General features: G+C 43.3%; 1 protein-coding gene across 2 annotated transcripts in view; it reads left to right on the top strand.

The window, feature by feature from the left end:
• Positions 1-426: 426 nt before the first annotated feature.
• Positions 427-27004, top strand: part of UBE2E3 (ubiquitin conjugating enzyme E2 E3) — a 61090-nt gene continuing 34512 nt past the window's right edge. The window contains exons 1-3 of one of the 2 annotated variants that reach the window (XM_082763964.1): positions 427-712; positions 1857-2059; positions 4226-4276. In XM_082763964.1, coding sequence (XP_082620090.1) covers positions 1866-2059; positions 4226-4276 — 245 coding nt within the window. In that variant the 5' untranslated portion in view covers positions 427-712; positions 1857-1865. The remainder of the gene's footprint in view (positions 713-1856; positions 2060-4225; positions 4277-27004) is intronic. The other variant, XR_014317842.1, reaches the window with a different exon arrangement.

Raw genomic sequence — 27004 nt, 5'->3', positions numbered from 1 at the left:
CCCCGCGGCGCAGCCGTCGGTGGGCACCGGCCCTGCCCAAGCCGGCGGCGGCTCCCGTGGGGCTGGGGGCGGCTCAGCACAGCCCCGCTCCCACCCGGGGCCGGGACCGCCGTCGAGAGCCTCCCTCCCCCCCCCATCCCCGTGCGCGCCGCCGCTTTGTCCTTGCCCGGCCCGGCGAGCGCGCGCGCCCCCGGCGGCGGCGGGAGAGCGCCTGCGCGCACCCCAGCCCAGAGGGGGGCGCGCTCCGGCGGCCGCCAGGCGGGAGCGAGCGCCCCCCTCGCCTCGCCTCTCCTCTCCCCTCCCTCCCCCCGCCCGCCGCCAGCCCCGCGGCAGGCGAGCGAGCGGGCGGGCGGGGGCGGGCAGCCGCCGGCGCGCCCCCCCCCCCGGCTCCCGTCGCTTCTCCCCCGCCCCCGGCGGCGCGCTCCCGGCCGCCCGCCGCCCCCCGCCCCGGCCCCCCGGCCCGCCGCGGGAGCCCGCGCCGCAGCGCCGGGGCCCGCCAGCGCCACCCGCCGGCCGCGGGGCCGCACCGCGCCTCCCCCCGTCCCCCCCTGCTCCGGCTCTCAATGTTCCACACCGCCCGGCCACAGAGCCGCCGCCGCCGCCGTATAGCCCCCCGGCCGCCTCCGTCCCCCTCCTCGGGCGCCGCGGGCCCGGCCCGGCCCCCCGCCACCCCGGCCCCCCGACCCAGCAGCGGGACAGGACGCGGGCGAAGGTAAGGGAGAGGCGGGCGAGGTGGCTGCGGCGGCGGCGGCGGCGGCGGCGGCTGGGCGAGCGCGGTGGGGGGAGGCGGGGAGGAGCGGGGGGGGGCGGCTGGAGGAGCTTTGTTCTTGTTTTCGGCGCTCGCTGCCTGCCGGCGGCCGGGGCCGCGGGGCCGGGCCGAGTTGACGCCTGGCTCCGGGCACACACGCAGCGGTGCGGAGCGGAGCGGAGCGGGGCCGGCCGGGGCTCTCCCTCCCTCCCTCTCCCTCTCCCTCTCTCTCTCTCTCTCTCTCCTTCCCTCCCTCCCTGCCCACAAAGCGCGGCCCCCAGCCCTGCCGCAGCAGCTCCCCGCCGCGCTCCTCCTCGGCGCCCCCCCCGCCCCCGCCTCGCCCCCCGCCCCGCCGCCGCAAAATGTCGGGCTGCCGGCCCGGGGGGGGGTCCGCCCGGCGCTGCCCAGGGCCCTGCCAGCCGCCGGGGCTGCCCCCGCCCGGGGCGCTCCGCAGGCATCGCGGGGTCGGGGCGCGGGGTGGGTTTTGCCAGGGTTTTTTTTATTTTTCCCCTTTAAAAAGCGGCCCACGTTCTCTCTCCCCCCCCCCCCCCCCCCCCCCCTCCCGGCGCCCAGCCCTTTAAATGCACAGAGCAAGTGTATGTTTCGCTCTGAACGCAGCCCAAGTCTCGCTGGCAATGTATTTTCCCCGAGAGAGGGGGCGAGGGGGGAATCTGGCGTTTGGACCCAATAAAATGCTCTGCTCCAGTGTAAATATTTACAGGGTATTAGTGACTTTTTAAAAAACATTTTCAGTGAGGTCTGTTATTTACAATGTGTCATAAGTTATTAATGTTGATTGCCTAAGTACCCTGCTAAATCTGTCTCATGCCTCGGAACAAAGTCGACAATTGGCATATTGTTTAAAGTATGAAAAAAATGCGAGTGGGTTTAAAAATGGGAAATATCTGTATATTCAGAAGTGTAAATACTGCGATGTAGCTGTCAAGCTGCAGCCCTTGCAGAGGAGACAAAGAAGCGATCTTGGTCAATTTCGCAGTGAAATTGACTCGTCTCCAATTTAAGTGTTCCTTGGAGCTTGGGGAATGGCGAGAGACCGTCCTGCCAGTTGTACTAACTCTGCCTCTTCTTTTCTCCTTCCCCCAAAAAGTTCCCCACGATGTCCAGTGATAGGCAGAGGTCAGACGATGAGAGTCCAAGTACCAGCAGTGGTAGTTCGGATGCCGACCAGAGGGATCCACCAGCACCTGAGCCCGAAGAGCAAGAAGAAAGAAAACCTTCTGCAACCCAGCAGAAGAAGAACACCAAACTCTCCAGCAAAACTACTGCTAAGCTATCCACTAGTGCTAAAAGGTAAATGCGCCAGTAAAGCGTTCCGTGGTGGTTTTGCACAGTGCGTGGAGTCACGGTGTTCGCTTGCGCTTTTCGAGGCAGAGGGATTCTTATAAAGCTGTATGGGAAGTAGTGAAGTACAAACTTCTGTAGCGCAGGAGTCTTCTGGGAAGTGCCTTCGGTAATCCAAGTCTTGTTGGGGTGGTAATTACACAGGCTGGCCGTACTTCTTTTGAGGAGTTGTTTGAGAACTTGGTAACTTACAGGCCAGCTGTGGGGCACCTCTGTGACTTTCACGTTTCTAGAAATGAATAAGTGTGTGTCAGCTCCAGGTGTCTTTTTTGCAGAGTTAGTTTTCCATCCCTTATTGGTATAGGGTGGAGTCCTCCTGGTGTGTTTCAGCCTGCAGCCTGATGATGAGCAGTGCTCTTTAATTAAAGAAGTCGCAAAACACCAGTGACTTTTGTGGGCCTTCTGACTAGCTTCTCGCGTCAATGTACGGTAGAGCCTTTGCACACCTTCAAGTCACTGTTTTTTCCTGGAGTTCTTTCGGGAGAAAGTTAGGCAAGTCTTCTCCCTCAGGATCTGCAGATTCGAGCCATAGGGTTCTTCAGGTAGCCTCTACCTTTAAGTATCAAAATCTTAAGAAACCTCACTCGGTTTTATCTGTTACGTTTTTATTTGCATACAAGTTTTCTGACAGTCCAGCTCTTAAGACATGTGCTTTAATCATTTTCTGTAAGTCCAGCTGTGGTGAAATAAAGCAAACTTTAAATCCCTTGATTCCAGTTGTCTTCTGAGAAGAAACATAACTTTCCAGTCTTTTCCCTGGAGGTCCTTTTCTGTACAAATATTTACAAATATACTGTAGCCAGAAGACCTGTGGAGTAGCCATAGTAGCTTTGAGTTTTGCTTATTTGGTGTGAATACAGGGGTTCAGACTTATAGGAATGTTTTAGTATTTTTGCGTTGTACTTAAATTTGGTAAATACTTTTTGAAATATGCTGGAATTGCTGCAGAATACAACTGGGTGACATTGGTGACTTTTTGTCTTGTTAAAGAAACCCTATAAAATAGGACTGGCTAAAGAAGGAAGAGTTCTGGAAATGCTATGCAGATTTTGCGATTTATTGTTACTTATCTTTTTTTGAAATGCCTGAGGTCCGTCATGTAGAAACCCTAGACAGTTTTCTCCTCTTGCCTTTGTTTCAGTTAATTATTGTAAGTCCAATTCCATACATCTCAAATAGTTCAGCAGTCTGATCGGACTTAACGGGACTAGTGCAGGGGCTTTCAGGGCGGTTTCTGTCAGCTCACATTTTACCACTCGCTATTTGTATGGAAGAACAGTCTTGCTTATGTGAGCCTTCTGGTCCAGAGAATTCTTAGTTGTGATTTTAAAGAGGGATTTGCCATGAGTCTTTTAAAATTACACCTTGTATGTGTCTGAATAAATTATTAAATCCACCAAAAGTTTTCAGTATTCATTTTTCTGGACTGTAACGCCTTTGGAATGGTTGTTACAATGTAAAGCTCAGCACAGATTATTTTGAGTTATTATGTCGCTTTTTATCATGTAAAATACAGCTACTGTATAAGGTTGGGGGAGGAAAGGCAGGAGAAGGTGTGGAGAGGAGCAAAGTTGATCTGGAGAGATCATTTCAGGAACAGAGACAGACTTGCAGATCTGCAAATCTACTTTTGAAACACCCTGCAAAGCGGGAGGTAAAATATTGTCAAAGGAATGTGTTTGCTGACAGCATGGTTCACTTCTTCAGCCTCGATCACAGCTCTGTTGCACTGGTTTTAAGTCACTGTCAAATGTGCTTGTACAGCCTCCCCCCCCGCCTCATTTGCATATTAGCTTGCAAAGAAAATCTCTCTGGTAAAAAGTGCTCAGATATGAAAAAGAGTCACTTTTCTGAATACTCGTAGGGAATTTCTACCAAACTCAGCTGTGAGTGTTCTGTTTGTGTACAGCATCGAGCAGGAAAAAGCTGCAAAGTTTCTCAGCTATGGGATTTGGGTTATGCCTCTGAGAACAAAGAGGAAGCAGCCATGTTAGCATTACTGAAGGCAAAGCCAATCTTGCATTTAACTGCATGGTGGTAGAGGGCAGTGTAATTCCCTGATTTATTCTATAGACTATCTCAAATGCTTTGTGTCTGTTCTCATTTCACCAACAGAATCCAGAAGGAGCTAGCTGAAATAACCCTTGATCCTCCTCCTAACTGCAGGTATGTAACAGCTTCTTAAATTGTGGACAGTGGCAGGAGATTAATCTGCTCAGGCTAACAAATGGGAAAGTTTGTGTTTACAGCTGGTGACTATTAGACAAAAATTGCATACAGTGGATTGAACAAGCATAGGGAATGTCTGATATTGAATTCTGGTATTTCATCTGCATGTTGTAGGTGTAGTCATTTGTGGTTTAAGTACATAGTAAAATATATTCAGTTTATTTTTTTTGTGGCTGGTCCCTGTCTTTGTGAAACATTGATTATACGAACTTCAAAATACATGGAAGCTTTTGACTTTATGTCTGCGTGTAGTTTGAACTGGCCTTTTGAGTGCCAGGTTTATAGAGTTATCGCTTTGTTCTGAAGCAAAAGTAAAGGAACTCTGTTTGATTCTTATAGGCGTTCTCTTAGTACGTTGCTTAGTAGTTAGATGAGAGGTATTGCCTTTAAATTTATGTTCTGTTGGTCAGAGTTGTAGTTGCTTGATAAAGGATGTTTTTAAGGAGGCTCCCAACTTGAGAGATGTCTGTTGGTTTTTAGAAAGCAAAGTCATAGGCTTGGAAGGCTGAGTGATAGAGTCTTAGTTGAAGTGAAGGTAACTGGAGCACTTCATCTGTAGGAAAGTTAAATAGTAGCATAGCTGACTAATTTCTTTAAATCTTTTACATTTTTTACTTTTGTTTAAAAGATGCATAAAAATTCTCATTAGCTGTGAACATCCAGCATTAAGTTTTGTGCTAAAACTGCACTTTAATAACATTGCTTTCATTTGATGCACCTCAGTAAGCTTTCTGACTGTAAGGTTTCTTCAGATTAATAGCTCATGTAACAGCAAGCATTGTACACGTGTTAAAAAAATGCTGGAAGTGCTGTCTGATGTTACGTTAGAATTGTTTGGCATTTTCAATAGTTGGAAGGGGTTGGTGCAGATCTTGTGAATTTGGTAAAATGTGTGATGTTATCCTATTTTAACAAGCTGGGAGAGGCAGGGACTAACCAGAGCTGCGTTTCACTGTTTTTGCGGTAAAGGTGCCTTATCCTGAGGACTATGCTGTAGATTGCCTATGGCAGTCTGATGTATTTGCATGCAGGGGCAGCGGGGTCTCCCTCTTAAGTAGAGGCAAGCTCTGTAAAGCGAGAAAATGTGGGGGGTTGTTTGTTTGTTTGGGTTTTGTTGTTGTTATTTGTCGTTGTTGCTTTTTAATAATTGTCCTCTTACTGGGATCTAGCTCTGTGTTTGTCATTAATTTTGTGCTTGCCCCCCTAAATGAGGCATAGTAGGAAAAAAAATTTATGAAGGAAATGAAACACTAATGCTTTTCCTTGTTAGATAAATGCTGAAAAGATTACTGTAGCGGTTTCAGGTTCAGCAAGCTATAGCTTGGCTTTTCGAAAAAGAAGCCTCCCCCCTCACACTTCCCAATCGCATCTGATGTTTAGCTCCTTGGGAAAGCATGTTCCTCTGGTATTAGCACAGGAGTGTTGCACACAATCTTTCTTGTGAGCTGGTGCTACCAGTTGCCCAGGAATGCTGTTGAGAATGATGAAAAACCCTCGATGTGTCTAAAATTATTGTAACTTCTCTCCTACAGAGTGTAGGGGAAAAGATAGATAGATAGATAGATAGATAGATATTGTCAGTGAGGAAGCCAGTGCTTCTTTTCTTGCAAGTATTTTTGAAGAGAAAATCACCCTTTAATCAAGAGCAGCTGTATGATGAGTGTATTTTTACCTTCCACAAACATATTTACAAGAGACATTCACTTCTTTAACAGAAATTCTGGGTTTTCAGGATGAACAGTTTGAACAGAGTTTCACTACCCAAAGGATTACCATTTCACTGGAATTTAAGGTTTAGAAAGAGCCTTTTTGATATCCTTTGGAGGTAAATGTAGCTGTGCAGTTTGCAGAGCAGTTGAAGCAAAAGGCTTGCAACATGCTTTCTTGTGGGGTGCAGTAGCACAGATTAGACAAACTGATGCAGCAGGCATATGACACTCTTCATGCAACAAGCAGCAGAATGTTACTTCTTACATTTCTTGTAAATGTGTATAAAAAGTAAGTAAAAAAAAAAGTTTAAAAGCCTGTAGAACGTGTGCATATTCGTGTGTGCTTTAAAAATTAAAAAGCCCTGTGTTGTAAGTTCTCCCAAGGGGATTTCTTCATGCCAAGCTGTTTCTCCTGCAGTTCCAGAATACACCCTTATCATTTGCAGTCCACATGTTGCAGGCTTCCCAGGAAGATAATCGCTAGCTGATGTGGTTGATAGTCCTTCTGGTTGCCCAGTTATTGAAGTAATTAAAAATAAATAAATAAATATGATATAGGCACACAAAAAACAGTAAATGTAATTTTAATTCAGTACAATGCAAATACTGAAGAGTGTGTTGAACTCTCCTGTACTGAGGTACGTGTTGGTGTCTGCTGCTGCTTCTCACCTGCCAGTGTAACTGCACGTAGAGTTGCTCCCTAATCCACTTCTATCAGACTGATCTGAGGTTGAGTTAGCAACTTAAAAATGACACCAACCAGTTGCACTGTGATTCTCACACACGAGATGCGTAGGTTTCCTCAGTAGTTAAATTTCCCACAGTCGCATCTATTACTATAACATCTGTTTTGTTAAAATGCCAGAGCCCCAAGAGAGCCCCATTCTTGGGTGTGCTGAGCAGGCCTGGGCTGTGCATTAAGTTCTATTTTAGGAACTGGGATAGCAGAATGACAGGCAAATTAAAAATGTCTAAAAAGCATTTTTTGCTTGCTTATCTCAACGGTGGAGTTTGGTTTCTGATTCTGTTCAGTTAATTGGGCAATGTACTGTTAGAAAAGTCACGTTGTTGTGTTTGTGAGTGGTAAACAAACTGCATCCTGGGGGGTACCATGTATAAAATCTTAATGCTGACAGCTGTACTCTTTAACATACAGTAATGCTCAAAATTCTTGTGGATTTTGGTGAGATTTCCAAGAAAGATAGAGCACTGAAAACAATAAAACTAGATTTGGTCTTAAGCCACTAAAGATGATGGGAAAGAAGTTAAGTACTGCTTTCTCCTTGTGTTTTCTCTTGGCTAACAGAAGAGCCCAGAATGAGTCAGTGGGTGTCCAGCTGTAGCACCCGGGCAGATAGGTAAATCCAGGTCACAAGTATCTGATCCTGTTTTTTCTTGCTTTTGCTGGCTTAACTCAAAGTTGTATTACTTGATGCAGTGTGCTGTATTTAATTTCTTTTGTGCTTTTAATAGCATAAAGCACAGCTAAAAAGGTCTTGGCCCTATTGCTCCTGGGCAGCTCAATTTCAAACCATGGCCAAGCGCTTATACATGCTTCAAGGTAGGGAAGTATGCCAAAACCCACCATTGCACATTCTCAGAAAGATATTGCAAAGATCTTGCACGTAATGCGTGGTAAATCTGTGCTGCAGGGATGCTCTTAAATAGGTTTGACATATCTGGAATAACTATTTTCAGTTCGTGGCATAAAACTGCTCCGAGCAGAGGGCAGCATGCTGTAGCTGAGGTTAGATCCGAGGCTGCTGTTCTGACCTGCGAGATTTGGGGGCTGCAGCTCAGGTGGAGCAGGGCACAGCTGGATCCCACCCTCCTTGTGCTCCCTGTATTGTAGCGTTGGCATGAGTGAGGCATTCCCAGGGACACTGTGATTTACAGCAGCTTCCTTTAGCTGTTCCTGGCTGCTCTGCTGATCCACATTAGCAAAACTACGTACTCCCTGTTGTCTTTCCTCACTCCTCATTTCCACTCCAAAATTAATCATTGTTCTTCTTCATGAGAAGGTTGTAGAAGTTCGACCCAATATTAAATGTATTTAGTAACACCTATGCCAGCATATTTTATAGTTTATGTCCTATTTTGCAACAAATTCAGTTTGGTGTAAACTTCGGAGAAAATGAAAGCATAAACTAAAATCAGTGTATCCACTGAGAGCTTGATTCATGTGGTTTAGAAAGAAGTGAGTTGAGATAGTGTGCCTTTCCCATGTCAGTGTGAGAATTTGAGCATTTTACGGTCTATTCTGTCAGTTGGTTTTAATCACTTCTCTTTGTTAAATTAAAGATCAGACATCTGAAAGCAAGTGGTTAAAAGAAAAAGGCCAGACGAAGCACGTGCTGTAGAGCCCCAGTCAGAGGCAGCTTTCCTCCTTTATAGCTGCTGGGAGATGTGATTTCTTACCAAGACAGAGGTTCTTGGATCATCCCAAAGGCTCTCTGCTCTGTTTCATCCTCTTCCTAGTGAGTGCCTGACTGAACCTGATCAGTCTGCTGAGAAGATTTTTCTCAACAGGGATTACTATCTCTATTTATTTTCAGGCCTCGTACTCTAATATATACTAATGTGATTTCTCAAGCGGTACTACAGAAGGTAGCAGTTGATGATTTTGCTGTTTGTACCCTCTTCTAAGCTTGCAAGTATGTTGATAATTTATGAGTAGCTCATTTTAAAATTACTTATTTTAAAATAACACTCCAGAGTATGTGTACTGAGCACAATGGGCAGAAGACGTAGGGGTTTCGTTTCAGTGCCGCATTCTTGTGCTTCCAGAGGATTGCATTTGCTACATCTTGGGCTAATTCTGTGCTGCAGTTTTGCCAACTCAACCCCATGGTCTGGAGTTCGACACAAAGAGAAATGCTTGCAAACCCCTGGCAGACAAATGCTTTTCCTGGTTTAGTTATGGACCCACGAATCCAGACGTTTGTAACTGTCTCACTGTGGTTATTACCCCATCAGTGAGGAAGCATTGCAGTATATATTTAAAGCAATATTGTGAAGGTATTCTTCAGACCAGCAATTTAAGCTCTTTCAATTGAGGTGTCTGAAACAATGAGAAGCAATGAACAATTGCTCCGGTGGTGCAGGTTCCTTTATGTGCAGAGAGAGCTCTGGGCTGAGCACCCTTCCACAGCCTTGTGTTAGTGAGGAAGGTGCCTCAGATAAGCTGGTAGAAGCCTTTCTTTTTGTTAACATACTCCATCTACAGTAAGGTTATAGGCAAATGTTTACTCTGCAAACAGTCGTGCCTGCTGAAGATGTTACTGCACAGCTGTGGTTTGCTCCAGTTCTGCCATGTGGGGTGACTACTCCAGTCAGCAAGTGAAGCTGGCTCATCTGATAGTGCTACCCACGGGGAGGAAAAAAAAAATCATCCAAGTTTGCTTAAATGGTTTAAATAGGTGATTGAAATGAACTCTGCTGGATTTTTCCTCCCACTCTTCAGAGTAGGCATTGTTCACATGAAGCATTTTGTCAGACACATCAGGATGTGAATAAGTCAATCCGTTCCTTTGTCTCTCAAATGTAGTAAGTTTCCATCTCTCCTTTGACAAAGCCAGGCGTTAGTTTTGTTACTTTTTTGAAATCAGTAGGAGGAAGAATATTCTGAATGTAGTCAAATACAGCAGCACAAATGCATGCCTAGGTCGTCGCATGTACTGTTGTGTTTTTTTCATAGAATAGGATTTCATAGAATTCTTCCAATCAAGCTTCTGGCTTTTCAGATCAATGGCAATCTCCTCAGTTTTGCATTTGTACTGTTCATGTCTTATTGGGCAAATGTCTTCATGTTGCTAAATATTGAGTATCAAGTAAAAAAAAAAAAAAAAAAAATCAGTTTGGCTTGTTTTCACCTCTGTAGTGAAAACCCCAGCTGTGAACACTAAATGGTTCCCTACAGGAGGAGCTGTTGATTGAGGTAGGTAAGAGACATTATATTAGGAATGCACGCAAGAATGCCCATGCTGAAATTGAAGGAGCAAAATTTAAAATAATGAAAAAGTAATCCAAACCCTACTTCATAATGTATCTTCTGCGAGCTACATTGTACTTTTTATTCTGTCTCTTCTTGCCCCCGCACTTGCTTGCCACTAAATATAATAAATCCATGCTACAAGAAAAGAAAGATGAAGTTTGCAGAATGATTCTGAGAATACAAACCCACAAAATTATTTCTAACACTTCCTTCCCTGTACAGAAGTTTGCAGTTGCAAAAATGCCATTAAGAGGGCTCACAAATCCTGTAAGAACATGTTTGAAGTAGCTCTCAAGTGAATATTCAAATATTGCTTTTCAGAATTGTCCAGCTTTGAACATAGACTTGCAGTTCCTTCATTGTTAGTCAATGAATGTAAATCAGTGGCTCATAGTGATTTAAAGATCTGTTAATTTAATGATAACCTTGATTTATCTGAAGTTATTTCTACTAAGCAGTTTCTTCCTTGCTCTTTCTTCCCTCCCCCTTTCCTACAAAAAGAGTCTAGTCTAGGTCAGGCTAGCAAGGAGTGGTGTAATTTAGCACAGCAATCAGAAGTTGGTATTTTTTGTCCATTTGTAGTAACAGCCTCATTCTGCTATCTTTATGTGTGTGCAGAGTGGCTTTTACCTTATTTGCCAGTAGTCAGTGAAACTGCTTAAGGAGTAGGGATGAAACAAATCTAGAAAGACATTTCAGTAAAACACTGAAGTGTTAAGTTTTGCTGGAGTGCACTGTTATTTAACATGCATTTAAAAAAAAATAATGCAGCAGTGGAAGATTGTGTAACTCCTGTGTGTATTGAATTGTGAGAATATTTAAATTACTTTCTTTTCAGTTGAGAGTGGATGAGAGATCCACTAACTAAAATTGCTTTATGTGTGTTTTTTTTTCCTTCACCTTGTCCTGGTGTTGACCTCATTTGAGCTCTAAACCAAGTTTGTTTGTTTGGTGTTTTTTTGTTGTTGTTGTTGTTGTTTTTTTCCAAAAACCCCCATACAGTGAATTTCTCATGGAAGTAATGTGAGCAGCATAATTAAGACAGTGTTATGCAATATAAATAAACTTTTCTACTCGTAGGAGTAAGTTTTTCTGCCTGCAAATTTGCAGATTAGGCCCTTGTGTAAGCAGTGTCCACAGTGCTGTCATACATGCTCTTAAATGTCTGTATGTTAGTCGTAAGGTCTTATAAATCTTTCACCAGTTTTCATTAGCAGTACTTTCAAAATGGAGAAAAAAAATCGGCCATCTATCTACTCTGGAGCTGCAAAAATAGTTCAAACGCTTTTCACTCAGCTACTGGTGTTACAAAACTGATCCTCATTATTTCTAAGTTTTGTCTGGAAACAATAGAAGAGCCCAAGATGGACCAGTCTGTTTAAACAATTCTTTAAGCATTGTTGTGCAAAAATTTGTAAAAACCACAGAGTAATATGTCCTTACGCGTAAGGACAAATCTGCTTTTCAAATATCCATTTGTATAACTGCACAAAGCCCGTTCAGGCTCTGTGATAAAACTAATTAAAGTATGCCTTATATATATATTTCTTTTTACATTCAAGCTGTGCCTTGCTCCTCACTGCCAACCTGTTATATTTAGTTTGTAATAAACAGTGTACATGGCAAGGTCCTAGCGCACTGAACACCTTGCCATCAGACTGACTGTCTGTGTGTGTCAGTTACCCTTCTTTGATCTGATATTTACTTTTACAGCCTTAGGACACCTAATTTTAACTCAAATTAATGAAGTGCAAGTAGATGAGAAATAGCTAAACTATGTTAAACCCTTTATTTAGAATTCGTCATCTACTTCATGTAAAACTGATGGGTGGAGATTTCCTGCGACAGGTGTAACTGTGCTTTGCAAATATGTGGAACGTTCTGAAACAGGTAGTACAGGCATGATGAAAATACTGTAAGCGTGTTTTGAGTTAGGCTAAGCAGGCAGGAGCAAGGATATCCAACTACTGGCTGGGATGGGAGAATGCAGGCCATTAAACTAGCCACAGACTACACTGTGACTTTAAATTGATCCCTTTTTTGAGCCAGTAACTGCTAGCAATGAACAAGTCCTAACCTGCTTGCATTAGCTTGGATTAATTTTCTACAGTGTCCTCATGCAGAGAGCGTTCTATGCTATTATCGGGTTCAGAGCTGTGGTTGAAGTGGTTGTTAATTTTATAACACTTACTCTAAAAAAGGCTGGTCAGATCTGTTAGGAGCTCAAATCGAGATTTACTTGACAGTGTTGAAACTGCTGTAGTTTAGCATCACTTCCAGGAGCAAGAGGGGCAGAGATTGCCGTGATGAAACACCACTCAGAACTGCAGCTACCAGTAGCTTGTGTTCAGTTTGGAAGGGTGTGTAGGGAGGGTCTTTAGAGGACCGTCCTGCAGTCCTTCGTCACTGATGTTTTCATTATTGACTTGGATGCTGGACTAGAGCTACATACTAGAGCATGTAATAAATGTTACATTTTCAGGTAACAGCAAAGAGGAAGTGATTACGGGTGCTTTGGAGGACAGGACTAGAATCCAAAGTGACATGGGCAAATGTAGGAAGTGACCTTAAATACATGCAATAGCACACAATTTAATAATGAGAACTGCAAGGCACAGCCCTTTAGTAGGCATAGTGGGCTGCACAAATCCATGGGAAAAAAAGGCTGGATAAGGAGCAGTTTTTCAGAAGAGGTGTAGCAGGCCTGAGGATCATGTGCTTTTCAGGAGTGAACAATACTACTAGACCACAGCAAGAGAAATAAATAGAACAGCGGTCACAGTAGGGAGATGCATTAAAAAAAGAAGTGTTGGAGACATGGTGTATAAACTCATCCCATTCAGTTCAGCAGTAGTAAAGGCCAGCTGGAGTGCCTTATCCAGTTTTAAGCACTACACTGCAAAACGGCATGGGCTAGCTGGAAAGAATACAGATTAGAAGAAAGAAGGAATAATCTGTGGATGTATAAGAAAGTTCCTGCAAAGGAGATACAGCAATTACTGCTAGTCTTATCGGGTGGTTATGGGAGCGGCTTAAATTGCTATAAGGAAGATGTAGGGTAGACATTTGGAGTACCTAGCTATAAAGACAGTATGCAGAAGGAGGTGGTGGCTCTGCATCACCAGAGGTTTTCAAGAACAAAGGTTAGACATGTAACTGTCAGGGACTGCTTGGGTATAGCTGATCCTGTGTTTAAGCAGGAAACAGACTAAGTGACCACTTAAGGACTAGTTTGACCAAGCTATCTGTGGCAGTGGATTTAAGTAACAGTGTTAAAGGAAGGCTCATCAGGAAGTGATTTTCCCCTCATTTAAAAACTCTGTTGTAATATTTCTCTCTATTGTATTTCTCTATTGATAGAACTTGGGTTCTGTCATTTCAAGCAACAGCAGTAACAGCAATTATTTAAAAAGTCACTGGAAACAGTTTTAGCCCTGTTGTCAATTTAAAAAAAAAATCTAGTGATTTTTCTGCTAATTATTTTTTTTTCTATGTAGCTTCATTTTCGGTTTGTGTCCAACCCTACTTTCCTTGCACAGTCAGCATATTCTGCTGATAACTAGAAATAAGCTAGACACATGTCTGATGTTCTCCAGGGGTGTATCACCACTGTGAGAAACTAATAACACTGGTTGTGTAGTAGATCTTGATTTTGGTTGTGTCCTGTGCTCCGTGTTTGGAGTTTCAGCTTTTGTTCCACAGTCATATAGGTACATCTAGCACTGAGATAAACAAAAGCAAGGGATGTTTTTTTCCCTGCTTTACAGAGGCAAGATGCAGTCAATATGCAAGGCTCAATGCATCTGTGCACATGCATGCCGAGTGGATCAAGTGCATCAGAAAACAGTTGTGTAGCATGCTGCCCCTGACCAAGACTCTACCATGGATCCTATCCCTAAGCACCCTCAGGAGTCAGGGCTCAGAAGATTGTAGTGAAACTGTAAGCAGCCTGGCAGGTTTCCAGCTGATGAGTTAATGCTGCTATAAACTCCAGTAGTTCCTCTTTGAGGCATGCAGAAGGGTGCAGACACTGGGAAAGTAGCCAAGAAAGGCAAAGAGCAGACGGCAAAGCTAAAGGCCAGCCTCAAGGATTCACAACACAATTGTCTTCAAGGTGGGATCCTCCCATGCCAGAAGCCCTCTCCATAGCTCTGGCGGCAGCACGGGAAATTGGTAAGCAAATTAAGGTATGTGTTCAGTGCAGTTAGCCTGACTTGTCTGTGCTTGGCTAGCATAGCTTGAGCAAAGGTAGCTGCTACCTGTGCCCAACGCTCCTGCCACCCCACCACTGGATTAGCAGTACAGGGTGCTGCAAGAAGCAGTGGGCTCACCGTCATGCCACATTAGTTCATTGAGCTTGAAGCTGCAACCAGGCAGTTTTTAACTCAGGTTAGCACTTCAGTCTCAAGCTTAGGCAAAGAAGTCACCAAAATATTGAAGACTGGGTGAGTCTGTAGAGCAGAGCATCAGCAGGTCAGATTCCATGGCACAAGTGAAAAATAAACAGCAAACAGAAACATTAGGGTCTTCTTTTCTGTAGGGAAAGCTATTTTTGTTTGAAATTTAAGTAAAGCGTTTAGCTTGTAAATGGTTTGAGCAGAGTGAGTTTGGGGGGGGGGGAAAAAAAGTGTTGCAATAGATCAGTGGCTGCGCAATAGGAGATCTGTGCAGCTGATGATGATCCTTGCTGTGAAGCAGCAGCTATTGCAGCAGACAATGGGCAGCTAGATTCCTCCCCAGGCACATGCACCTCTTCTTACAAACAAAGGACTTGTCCAGCCTGCAGTCACTGCCTGGGGTGTGCTCGCACTTTAACCAGCTTTTGTCCTTCTGCCTGGTGCCGCAGCACCAGAGACCGGGTGAAGAACCCACTGTGGCTGTGTTTGTGCTCCGTGGTGGAGGTGTACCTTGTGCTTGTCCTGACTTCTTCGTGGATGCTTTGAGAGTGCCTGTGTCCATGTCAGTAACGCCAATGTCGGGAGCTGTAAGGGGCATCACAGCCATGGTGGGACATCAAGGATTTACTAACGCCTTCCTTAGCAGGCACCTTAGGGGCCTAGGGAGCCAGGCCCACTACAGCACAGCCCACTTAAACAGTTTCATGTTTGGTGTTTTCAACTTCAGCATCTTGGGAAAGAAATTAGATTCAGTTTAATTTCTAGTCTATAAAGCAAAAGCAGGGAGAAGTCTTGGGAGACTAAAATCTACTTGTAATGAGCTCTGTAACAAACGCTGTATTCCCATGGAAGCAAATTTAAGTGATCTAAGTTACCCAGTACAACCTACTGCACATTAAGCATAGTCTGAGTGATTAAACTGAGTTCTTATGCCAAAGGAAAGAAATACAGTACCAACTGAAGTTCTGCAAGCCTGATTAAACAGTAATCAAATCTGAGAGGGTGATCTTCACATGATAAACTGTGTGAAGAGCAGTCTATGGCTGCAGAAGTGTTTGCTTGCCTGGAGTAGATACTTTGTATGGAAGTAAAATCCCTACAGATTTTACACTGCCAGGTAGTGCCATGTGGCTTGCCTTTCTGCCACAGAGTGCTGTGGTCATTCAAAGAGTTTGAAGAGCAACCTTGCTGTCGCATCTTCAAGTCTGGTTTGCTTCTATTTATTTGTTTGTTTGTTTATTTCTATGAAGTGACTGAAAGCCATAGTCACAGATGGTGTTCTTGCTTCCGCCACAGCAAACACACCACAGCTCGTTATTTAAATAAGAAACAAGTTACTAAAGTGAAATGGTCACAACGAAAGCAGAACAGTAGGAGTGCAATGATTCATTTGATAATACACAGTATCAAATCTTAAATCAATGTGGAGAGACCAATTACTTTTCAAACACTAGTTTTCCAAGTTTTTTTGTTTGTTCGTTTTTTGTTAAACTGGTTTGGTTTTGGAGTTGATTTTTTTTTTTTTTTTTTTTGGTCTTAGGAATAACTGAAACAAAATAATTTCTTATCAGTTAGAAGGCAAGCTAACGGTAGCAGTTGTTGATACTAAAACAACTATTGCAGGCTGAGCACTGTGTGGTTCTCCTAGATATAAAGGGCATTCCAGGCAAAGTTCCCATAAAATGGGTGTGCCTTATTAGAAATTAGTGAAGAGGGGGGCAGGGATGGAGGAAATAGAGATACGAGTTGTACTAACTGCATAAACGTTCTGTCATCGCTTTATTTTCTTTTGGTAAAGAAAGCAAGCTCTGTAAGGACATGCCTGAAGTTTGACAATGGTAATTCTGATCTGGTAGAAGGAACTGAGAACTGTTATTTCTTATGAATTGCACTTGTTTGTCTTTTGTGTGATTGTTCTATGTTTTACATAAAATGTTGAACAAAAACTAGAAATAATTATTTGCTTAATTTGGCCTAACGATGTGTGATGGTGGTCTGTGCTGTTCTGCCCGGTGTTTTAAAGAAGGCGAAAAGGAGGAGCTGATGCTGCAGGATGCACTTATATGAGATTTTGCAATTTTCTGTGTAGCCATGACATAGCACTGAAGTTGTACTTAACCTATGTAAAATTCAGTAGTAGATTTTTTAAAAAGATAATATTGAAGAAATAAACTTTTTTTTTTTTTTTCCCCCTGTAGGCTGAGGCAGGTGAAGCTTTGCTAGCCTAGAAATCATAAGCCAAAATTTATCTGTCCTCACACGTACCCAGGCTACATGCAACATCACAAAATACATCTTTGGACTTGGGACCCTGCTCAGTGGCAGTGTGGGGATTTTGTTCCGGATTCCTTGGCTGCTGGCTGGCGTGGCTGTGGGCACGTCTCGCCGTGCATCTCCCTGGTACAGAGCTCACCACGGAGCACCTGGCTGGGCTGGGCTGGACTGGGCTGTGCAGAGAGCAGGCAGTGCCAGCAGGCTGCCTGCCTGCCGTGCCAGCTGCCTGCAGGACTGGGTCATGCTGCGGAGGGATGGGGCTCCTCATCTTCTGGACGTTACTTAGCCGTTTGTAGCTCCTCTGAGTTGCTCTCTTTGTGTTTGGTCTCATTAATTGAGGACCATGTGGTGTCTGATGTCGTGCTCTAAATGGCTACTGCCTAATTTTCACGCAAGTAAGATCGTAGGAGAGGTTTGGGTAACTCAAATGCACTGCTTTTGGCCAGAATCAATTTTGAGATTCCACCAGCAGTAGCAGTGTTACACACGCTTAACTTTTCTTTACTCTTTCATTCAGATTCAGACCTTTGAGGAGTAAGTGTTAATGAAATCTCTGATCTGAATTATCAGACTCTGCTGTGCTTGCACTTTCTTTTGTTTTTAAACATGGGAGTAGGAAGACAGGAGTGACAGTGAGCAGAGCTCTTCCTGCATCTGAGATAATCTGGATGCCTCTCCTCTAAAATCTGCCAACCAGGCTGGGAAACTTTCCAGTAAAGGTAGCCTGTGCCCACCTCAGGGATAGCAGCTAGTTTCAGGATGCTGTTTATCAAATCATAGTGCACCAATATAAAAATCAGTTTGGCATTCTCCTTCGAAAAAGTCAGTGAAGAGCAGATACTTTGGAGAGGCCGTATTGCCCCAGGTCTCAGTCAAAATCCACTTATGTCCAGAAGCATTCCAGGTTTAAGTTTAAAAGATCCATGGACTTTTGAAGTCTGATGCTGGGCGGAAAAAAGGAACAATAAATCATGTAGAGAGTACTCCACATAGCACAGCGAAAGCTGTTTCTGGAAGTAATTGTATCGATCATTTTCTGAAGTTGGTCGCTGATCACGAAAATGAGGAACCTGTTGCAGTTAGTTCTGCAGTCATTAGTGGTGCATGCTTGATGAGCAGTGGCTGAGACACCACGCAGTAGCTGCTTATGCAGAATCTCTGTTAGGTGCAAAGACAGCTGGCAGAATATACAGCTCTGAGTCACCCTGGCACTACTGGAGTGCATAGCCATGGTCTTTAAGCTAGACCCTGGATTTTATTCCACCTGTATGCAGAACAGGGCAGGGAAACAAACCTTTGTGCTTCACAGTCCTAGGGCTGTTGTAGACCATATAAATTTTACTGTCTTGAGTGCTTTGACATTGCACCACCTGCACGTGGTCCTAAGTGACCTCAGCCTTCGATAGGAGCAAATGATTTTCTGGGGTGTCCCAGCTGTGCTCTAGAGCCAACAGCGCGGCACTAGCTGGGGTCACCTCTTTCTTCCAGGGAAAAACTCTATTAAACCAGCATGTTAATTGGATAGCCATGCTTTGCTCGAAGTGTGGCTCAAAATGAGTGTGCTAAGCAATGCTGTGCCTCTCTAAGTTAGCAGTTCCCCTAATTTTTCTAGTCTTGTGCTAAGTCTTGGTGGTGGAGTTTCCAATATCATTAAAATAGTTATTTGGGAAAAAGATCTTCCTAAGTGTAGTTTGAAAGACGGAAGCTGTACTCTAAAACCTTTCTGTTCTCATATTTGATGTCTGCAATAAGTTGTTCCCTGTGTTATTAATTCTTCTGGCAGGTGGAGTTAATTTATTTGTGCATTAGTCTTCGTGCTGCTGGATGAATTATAGATTTAATTATGGTCCAGGTGCTCAGAGCTTTGCTGTTCTTCAAAAAATGAAATATAAAGGAAAAGTGAGTAATTTTTTGGCTTGTTGAATAAATGTAAACATTGGGAAACTATACCAGAGTATAAATAAAGAGCGGATTTACTTTGCAGAGAATGTTGTTATCTACTCCAGGGTGTTCTGCTTGGTGGGGAGGATTAGTGCTCTGTGTTATACTGGGACACACCTTTTTGCAGTTACTACTGTATGCAACAAAAGATTAAAATCTTCTACCTACAATTCCTTGTGCTTTTAGACCAAGTCTTTTTTCTGCAATTATGGCCAACTACAAACTGCAACACTACTTATTTGTGTTTATTTCTTGTCTTAAAACTGTTTTCCATCATACTTTCCATCAGTCTGTATGAAAAATTACTTTTTGGATGACATTTAATTCCATGAGAGCCCTTTTCATAACTGGTTGTTCATGGTCAGGCCAGAATACAAGATCCATGAAAGAAGTGTAATTTCTGCACTTTGCAAACTTATTTTTTCTGGCAGCTGTAAAGCTACTCTGAAAACTTGAATTTATGCGCTCTCCCCACTAACATCGGTCCTTTAGCATTAGATCTTTGGATGCTGGCTGTTGAAGCTGCATTTTCTGGTGCGAGATCTAAAGCTTTTCCTTGGCAGGTATTTAAATGCCAGCAGATCAGAGCTTTCTTCCTGGCGAAGGGCAGTGACGGGTAGATGCCCTTCTGCTCGCTACCTGACGTCAGGGCTGCAGAGCTGCAGCCCCCAGCCCAGAGGGGCAGTGCTCGCAGTGTGGGCAGGTGCTGGATGGACGCTGCTGCTCCCCAGCTCCCGTGTGACTTTATGTGCGTAGCTGGGAGCTACTCCACTGCCCTGGGTCCCAAACAGCATCCTCTTCCCACAGCACTCGCATCCTGTCATGGTCACTGTCGGCTGCCCCATGCAGTCAAGGCACTTTTATTCAGATATTTTACTAGGTACATGGGTATCTTGATTAAAGCAGCTAGCTTCATTTTTTATTTTTTTTTTTTTTAGGTTTAGAAAGCATAACTGCAACTGTATATATATCTGCATGGGTGTGAATGTATGCGTGCATACAAATAAGCTCTCTGCTCTGTGAAGAGAAGAGGTGTTTCTCTTTTTACTGAGACTTCATGCAATATATGGGCAAGGGGCAAGTGTATGAGCTATGCTAATTCAGTGGGACTTGCTTCTCTTCATTCTTCATTTCTGCATTTTTAATTACTGCCTTTCTGGTTTGTGGCCTTGAGTCAGAAAAAGCACACCATGCTTTCCTCACCTTTTCGAGGAAAGCGTGTGTCTGTGTGTGTGTAACAGCTTTTCTGAAGGGAGCGTGAATTGGCCCTGTTTCAGCTGCCACTAAACATCACTTGGCAGTGCCCTTGGAATAATACACATCTGCTGCTGTACCTGAGACAAAAAATAAAGACTACCTTTCTTAATAGATTTAGCTATTTTAATATGCCATTATTACTTGCAATAATATGAAATTTTCAGATGAAGATAAACTGTCCAATTTATCCTTGCAATTGTCCCCTTTTGCTCCTTTTCATTTTGGAGGTGGAAAAATTCATATCATGGTTTCATTATCTTTTTGGTACTGCATGACCAATACCCTCAGAAGTATGCTCTTCCTCAGACAGAAATAATGTTTGATGTGTCTCCCGAGGAAGCAGCCAAAAGTACGCATTCTGACCTCATCTTTAAGCTTTTTCATTTCCTTTACTGACACTTAATGAAGTTACTATCACAGCCATTAAAGATAATTTTATAATACATTGCAAAAGTAGATTATGTAATTACAGTTTCTTGTTGTACTGTTTAAGCATGAAGTATTGATGCTGATTCTTCATTTTGGCCTACTATGGCAGTGTCAGTTTGCTCTGGTTGTTAGTTATGAAGTGTGTTCAACATCTGAGGTGGTAAGGAGCTTATCTGGGGTGGGAAAATCAACATGCATTAGAGCACCTTGATATTTTTTGTTAAGAAATCAGTGAAATTTCAAGTACCACTTCATAACGTGTCTGTATTTCCCACTTTTTCTTTGACACTTAATGCAGGGGAATGTTTCCAAAAGTTTTGCCAGTGTTACTGGATTCATTTCTGCTTCATTGGTATATTGGCATTGTGAAGAGCTGTGCAGCCATGTGCTCAGCATGGCTCTTGCTGCTGGGCCTGGAATGGGATTTTCAGAATCAAGCTCTCTTGGTAGGTGGCAGCTTTTAGCTGGGAAGGTACACATGCCATTTCTTAATTTGAATACATCTTTAATGGGGCTAAGTTTAGAATAAGATTAGGGAGTAAACTCTTCATACGGATTTTCCTATTACGAGGCCTAAATTTAGATTCCCTTTTATATAAGGATAATGTTAGATCATGAAGTACCTGCATTTTGTGGGAGGTTTGGGAATGCGTGGAGTAGCAGTTCCATTCACGTATAGGCTTCAAGTCCTTTGCTCAAGAAGGAAACACAATTGGTGTCAGCGTGTTGGCTAGATGGAGTGCAATTATAGGAGGCTTTACATAAGTGCTGGGTGTTAACTCAGAACCCTGTCTTCCTTTGGTACATTTGTTCATTGTCGTGTCCTTAGGTTATTTAATAAAACATGCAGTGAAACAGTAGAAAAGCTCCTAGACTTTGTCTTCCAAATGGCTATTGCTGTCAGTGTTAAGGTTCTTCATGTCTTAAACCAAACAGTCATTCTTCTTTACAGCAAATCTCTGATTCTGAGGAGTTATTTGCTCTTCATGTGTTACTATATATTTTTATTTAAAAACTGAATTATATAGATCGGGACTTTTTCCTTTGGAAGTCAAATCAAGTGCACTGTAATTTCTGGCTATAAGAGTGATGCTATATAAAATTATTCCTAATATTAGAAATATAGAGGAAAAGCAAAACAAGCTGATGCCACACACTCCTCAGATTTCCCGCATTTCTGGTATTGACTGTCTTAGTGGACTTCACACATTCGTTTTTGTATTTGTATATAGCTGCTCACAGTGGTGTGGTGTATTAAATGAGGTCAGCTTTGCACTACTGAATTGTAATCAGTCAGATCTCAGTGCTGCTCCTAAACATTGGTTTGCTGTAAGCACACTTTGGATGATCTCTGCTTAATGCAGAGGAACTCTTTCCCTGAAAATTGTGTGCCTTTTCAATGTGTCATGGCTCAATTATCACGTTCAGTTTTGGCTGCCAAAATAGCCATATATATTGTCTAGCGAGTGACAGCCTGGGCCTTTATCTCTCCCTGGCTGTTTGCCAGCTGTTTAATTGAAGCCCTGTGTTTGCTGTGTGTCACATCTTATGGTGGTCTATTATACCCAGCTAAAACAATATTTTGAAAATGTTTCAAATGTAAACTAATTCTGTGAGACTTTACATCCTGTTATTTACACGATCTGTTGAGGATGCAGTGCAGGTCATTTTTTCCTATGAATACAGATGTTTGTACCGCAGGTCACCTCATGTATTTCCATAAGACAAGACGAGGATGCAGAAATGCTATCCCAGCCCCTTGAGAGAAGTAATTAAGCTGTACATTCGTCATGTAATTTTTCATTTGTAGTTTCAGAGGCATTTTTAAAGCCAAATGTTTTCTTTGTTCTGCCCCTTAGAAAAGAGCATGGATACAGAGATAGCTGAGATCTCAAGGGATCAAGGGTTGTATTTCTTCTCAGATGTTCTGAGTGAAATCGGTGCTGGGCTTTGAGTGAGCGGTGTCTGAGAGGCAGCGAATGATGCGGCTGCTGTAAGCAGCACATTGGGTTTGGCAGTCGTCTGCTTTCCATCAGGAAAGACTTGAGGCTCACGTTACTCGTGGCAGAGCTGAACTACTGATTTGTGTCTTGGCCCCGCATGGGCTGGGGGATGGAGCTGCGCGGTGCAAACCCAGGATGTTGGAGGGCTGAACACACCATGCCTGAGTGTGCGGGGAAGCCTCAGACAAAGTATGAATCCAGGAGAGCTCTCCCTGCTCACCTTTGCAGAGCTATTAATCTCCCTCACTCTCTCTCAAAAGAGCATGTGTCTTGGGGAATTTCAGCTCCTGGGTGAGATTCCGGTGTTTTCACCTCAGAAGCCATGAATGTGCATTAGCTGACATTCTTGGCTATGTAGATTTTTTTTTTTTGGCAGAAACTTTTATTTTCTGCTGCTTTAAGAAATCAGGATTTGTTCTATTGCTTGTTCAATAAGAAGACTTAGCTGTTTAACAAGAAGGAAATGATAAAAGTCTTAGGAAACAGCTTTACAATTTTAGGTCAGAGGAGCACAGAGCAGAAGAGAGCTTTAAGATAGATCCCGTTTTTGTGCAGAACTCCATATTTATAATTAAGTAGTAAGTGTTGGCATTTTAAAAAGGAGAGGAAAAGATAGCCTGTAGGCAGGATTAGATCTACAGATTTTTTTCTTCTTAATCAGAGGGGAAAACAACCCATTTGGATAAAGCCATCTAGCGTTTTTGAAGATGTTTAATATTAAAATGGGCCTTTGTAAAAGGAGGTAATTGTTGGAGTGCTCTTAAACCTGTTCCGTGGAAACTGCAGTATTGTGTGTGTGTATGTGTAATATACCCAAGCATGTGCATGCATGTTTTTTTCTGGTTAATCTGATAGAAGAGTTCTGGCAAATGCACCCCCTGCCTTTTTCAGAAGCTGCCCTGTGTAAGTACGGTAGCGGAGCATTAAACAATACCCAGGAGAGCGCTGCGCACACACCGGGCAGCACGAGGGTGAGTGGTTGTGGCACTTCTGCTGTGCTGTCGCTGCGTGTCCTTTCAGGAAGCACATCACAACAGCTGCTGGCAACCCTTCATTGTGGCAGGACCTACATAATTCTGGTAGTTTTACTATGTGACCAGTCTATCTAGTGTCAAAAAAGGTCACTTTCCCATGCCTGAGTTTCTGCCTGACTAAAGTCTTCCTTATGCCATTAAGCTTTCCCATGAGTGCTGCATTGAGTATATTTGACACGTGAGTTTCTTATGTCTTGAATTGCAGTACTTGCTGGGGAATCTAAAGACATCATCAGCTAAGTTTTTTTTTTTAAATGTGCAGGTCAAGTTAGTGCTGGAAGGTACCTTAAAGAAATTCTTAGTATGTACGTGCCACCTGATTGGATAAAGTGGGTGTGCTGCTGAAATGGAGAACTTAGGCAGCCTCTGAAACTGGGGGACAGCACGGCCTGAAGTGGATCGGGGGCAGAGCAGGTACCCGTGCAGCAGTTGCTGCAGTTTTGTGGGAAGGTGCAGAACAGTGCCATCAAAACACAGAACTGGCGGCGTGAGCTTGGGGTGAGTCTGGACTGACCGTGGTGCTTGTGCCTGAGGGTTTTGTTCAGCTTTCCATGCGGAGGGCTCTGCTTCTTCCTGCAAGTCTGCCTGTGCTTACACCTTCATTCTCAGTTTCCGACTTTTCGCATCTTGTTCCTCCCTCTCCCATCTTCACAGTTGTGAAGTGAAAATCACTAGGGCTGAACACTGGATTTTTTGGTGGAATATTTGTTGTGTGTTTGTAGTTGCTTTCTCCGGGGATTCAAAAAAAAAAAAAAAAAGAAAAGAAAACGAGACATCCTCTCCAGGAACATGCAGAGTGTTCAGGGCTAAAGCAGGCCATGAAAAGGGACACTTCCCTTTCTTGTCAAATTGGCTTTGGTTTCTCAGATCCATCATGCTGGAATGCAGCCCTGAAACGCCAATTTTCTTGTAAGGAGGAAGCAGAGCCAATTGATTTAAACTTCTCCTTGCGTCTGCTGGCAATTTCCGCCAGAAGCTAATTACAGCTAGCAGCTCTCACCAGCAGCTGACCGAGTAGTCCCCCCCCTTAAAGTAAGCAGTGAGTTTAAACCTGCACAGGGATTGTTTTTCGCCTTGAGATTGTAAGGCTGGGGTTAAATTATTTAAGCAGTTATTTTACACACGCCAACAGAGACCTTCAAAAATTATGTAAATCATTTTATCACACAAATAGTATCTGTAGCTTCTACCTTGAACCAGAAGGTAATTTATTGGGCTTTGCACCGTATCCCTGTATCATTTCGAGACTACGCGATGTGCATGTTTAACTTCTGATGTGACTTCCCAGCTCTCTATCTGTATTGTAAGATACATAAATTACTTTGGGGTAAATAAAATGGTTCAGACCTTTTTGATAAATGTAGGTTTGAAAGTGCTTGTAGGTACTGGAAATTTTATACTTATTGAAACTGTATTTCCACTGACATGAATTTCCTCCTGCGAGAATGAACCTTTTAATGAAGGATGAGGCATGACTTCCTTTCAGCTCTCATCACTAGATGGCGTTGCCTAGTAGTCTAACAGTGGAGTGTTATTGTGAAAGTAGCTAACATTAATGTAAATTGACAGAGTAATTCCAAAATGTTTAAATCTTTCACTGTGCATATCTTGGTTTTCTTCCTTTCTAAATCACACTTCTAATTGCTCAGGAGAGAGTGCCTCATGTAAGTGTTATTGCTGCATGTACGACTCCTAGGCAAGCAGTCTGCTGTAGTTTCTGCTGTGTTTCTGCTCTCATCCTTGCCTTACTTGAAAACTTCTTGAGGTCTCTTGCTGAGGGACTGAGGCTCAGTGAGACTCCATGCCACGTTTTCATGCATGGTTCTCTCTGTATACAATTAACATTTCAGCACAAAATTAGAGGAGTTTAACAGAGGGATGGCTTGGAAGATGTTAGTTCAGATGACAGCAAGCGTTACTTTCTGGAAAGCTCCTCAGAAGGCATATTCTTATAAAGTATGATGTCTGCTGTTATTGCAGGGAATGTGAAATCAATGAAAGCATTCTTTTTTATTTTCTTGCCTTTTTTTGTTGTTGTTGTTGTTGTTGTTTATTTTTGTGTGTTAACCACTGGGTGTTATTTTTCTGTCTGGTTTCCTGTGCTTTGTTAGTGGTCAGTTGTGCTTCCTGGCTGCAGCACTGGCATGACAACACCATGCCTGCACGTGGGGCATGGCCATGCCTCAGGCATGTCACTGGCTTGCTTTTTCCCAGGCAAGGCAAGAAGAAACTTGCCTTTAATGCCAGCTACGTGTTTAGCTAAAAGCAGAAAGATGACAGGTAGGTGGATTTATTCAGGGAAGATGGCAAAGGGAAAGGATAAACCCAATCAGCTTTTGTGCAGTGCTTCCTGTTCAACTCCATCATCTACCTCTTCTAAAATGTAAGTGGAAATTCAGCATCATCTACGTCCTTTTTCTGGTTCACCAGCACTTAATTTAAAATGATCTTAAATGCTTAAAACTAGAATTATTTTTAATTATTTCTTAACCCATAGCAGTTGTATTTATTAGTTCACTAAAAAGTGAAGAATTGTTATCAGCAGGAATTACTATAACTCACTTGTTTTGTTTCATAGTCTAAATAATGCTTTTTATCAGTCAGTGTGCCAGAAACTCTACACTGAGATGGAGAGCATGCGCTCTCCTGGTTGCTCTAACACCTGTATTTACAAAACAGTACTTTAAAATGCTTAGTTGTAGGATAATGTTGCTGATTTGCATTAACAGCTTGGAGACCTATAAAACAGTATCAGACTATGCAAAATAATGAGAAATATGAAAGCCAAATAAATAGGGAAAAAAAGCAAACCAAGCAAACAGTTAGCTTGTACCATAATATATTGTGATGACAGTGGGTCACCAAAGCTACTGTTTACTTCAGAGGTTTGCAGATGGGTGCTAGAACTTACTTGAACAATTTTCTGAACACCCCTACAGTGTATTTCTGTAGATTAATGTGGTTTCTGATGAAGTCTTGCTTTTTTAAAAAAAAAAAAAAAAAAAAAAAAAAAAAGGTAAATAAGACCTGGGGAGAGAACAAGGTTGTTGGAGAGCTCTGCAGCACGGTGGCTAACAAACAGCCTGCTCTGCTCATATGAGGGGCGAGTGGTATAAGACTGCCTGACAGAAAAACCCTTAATCTACTTTTACATGCCTATATATTTATAAGTCACAATGAATAGGAGTCACTATGAAGTAATCCAAGCATTTGCAGGCTAATTCTTCAACACTTTACACAGGGTAATTGGTAATAAAGGTACAAAAGTTACCAGAGAGTATCAGTAGCAGAGGTCTACGTTCATTTGAACACGCCATTCAGTAAAGCACAGAGGCATGTGCTTATCTCCCTTTGAAGTCGGTGAGTTTTAAGCACACGCAGAAGTGCTTTCCTGAATTGGGGTCAGAGGGAAGGGAGTCAGCTAAACGGGGCCACGTGCAGGCAGAAGGAGGGGAAGGCAGTGCGGGGATCGAGACCTGGAGTAGCTACAGCCTTCGAGTGCTGTGGGAAGTATTTCACAAGGGAGAGCTCTCCCTACAGCTCGGCGAAGCACTGTTAATATTTTTTTAACAGATCTCAAAGCCTTGCCGTCAAAGATGCCTGATTCACTGGACACTCCAGATGGGG

Source organism: Aythya marila (genome assembly GCF_965140915.1).
Source record: "Aythya marila genome assembly, chromosome: 6".
Taxonomy (NCBI): Eukaryota; Metazoa; Chordata; class Aves; order Anseriformes; family Anatidae; genus Aythya; species Aythya marila.
Note: the sequence above shows the minus strand (reverse complement) of the source record. Positions and strands in the feature narration are given on the sequence as shown.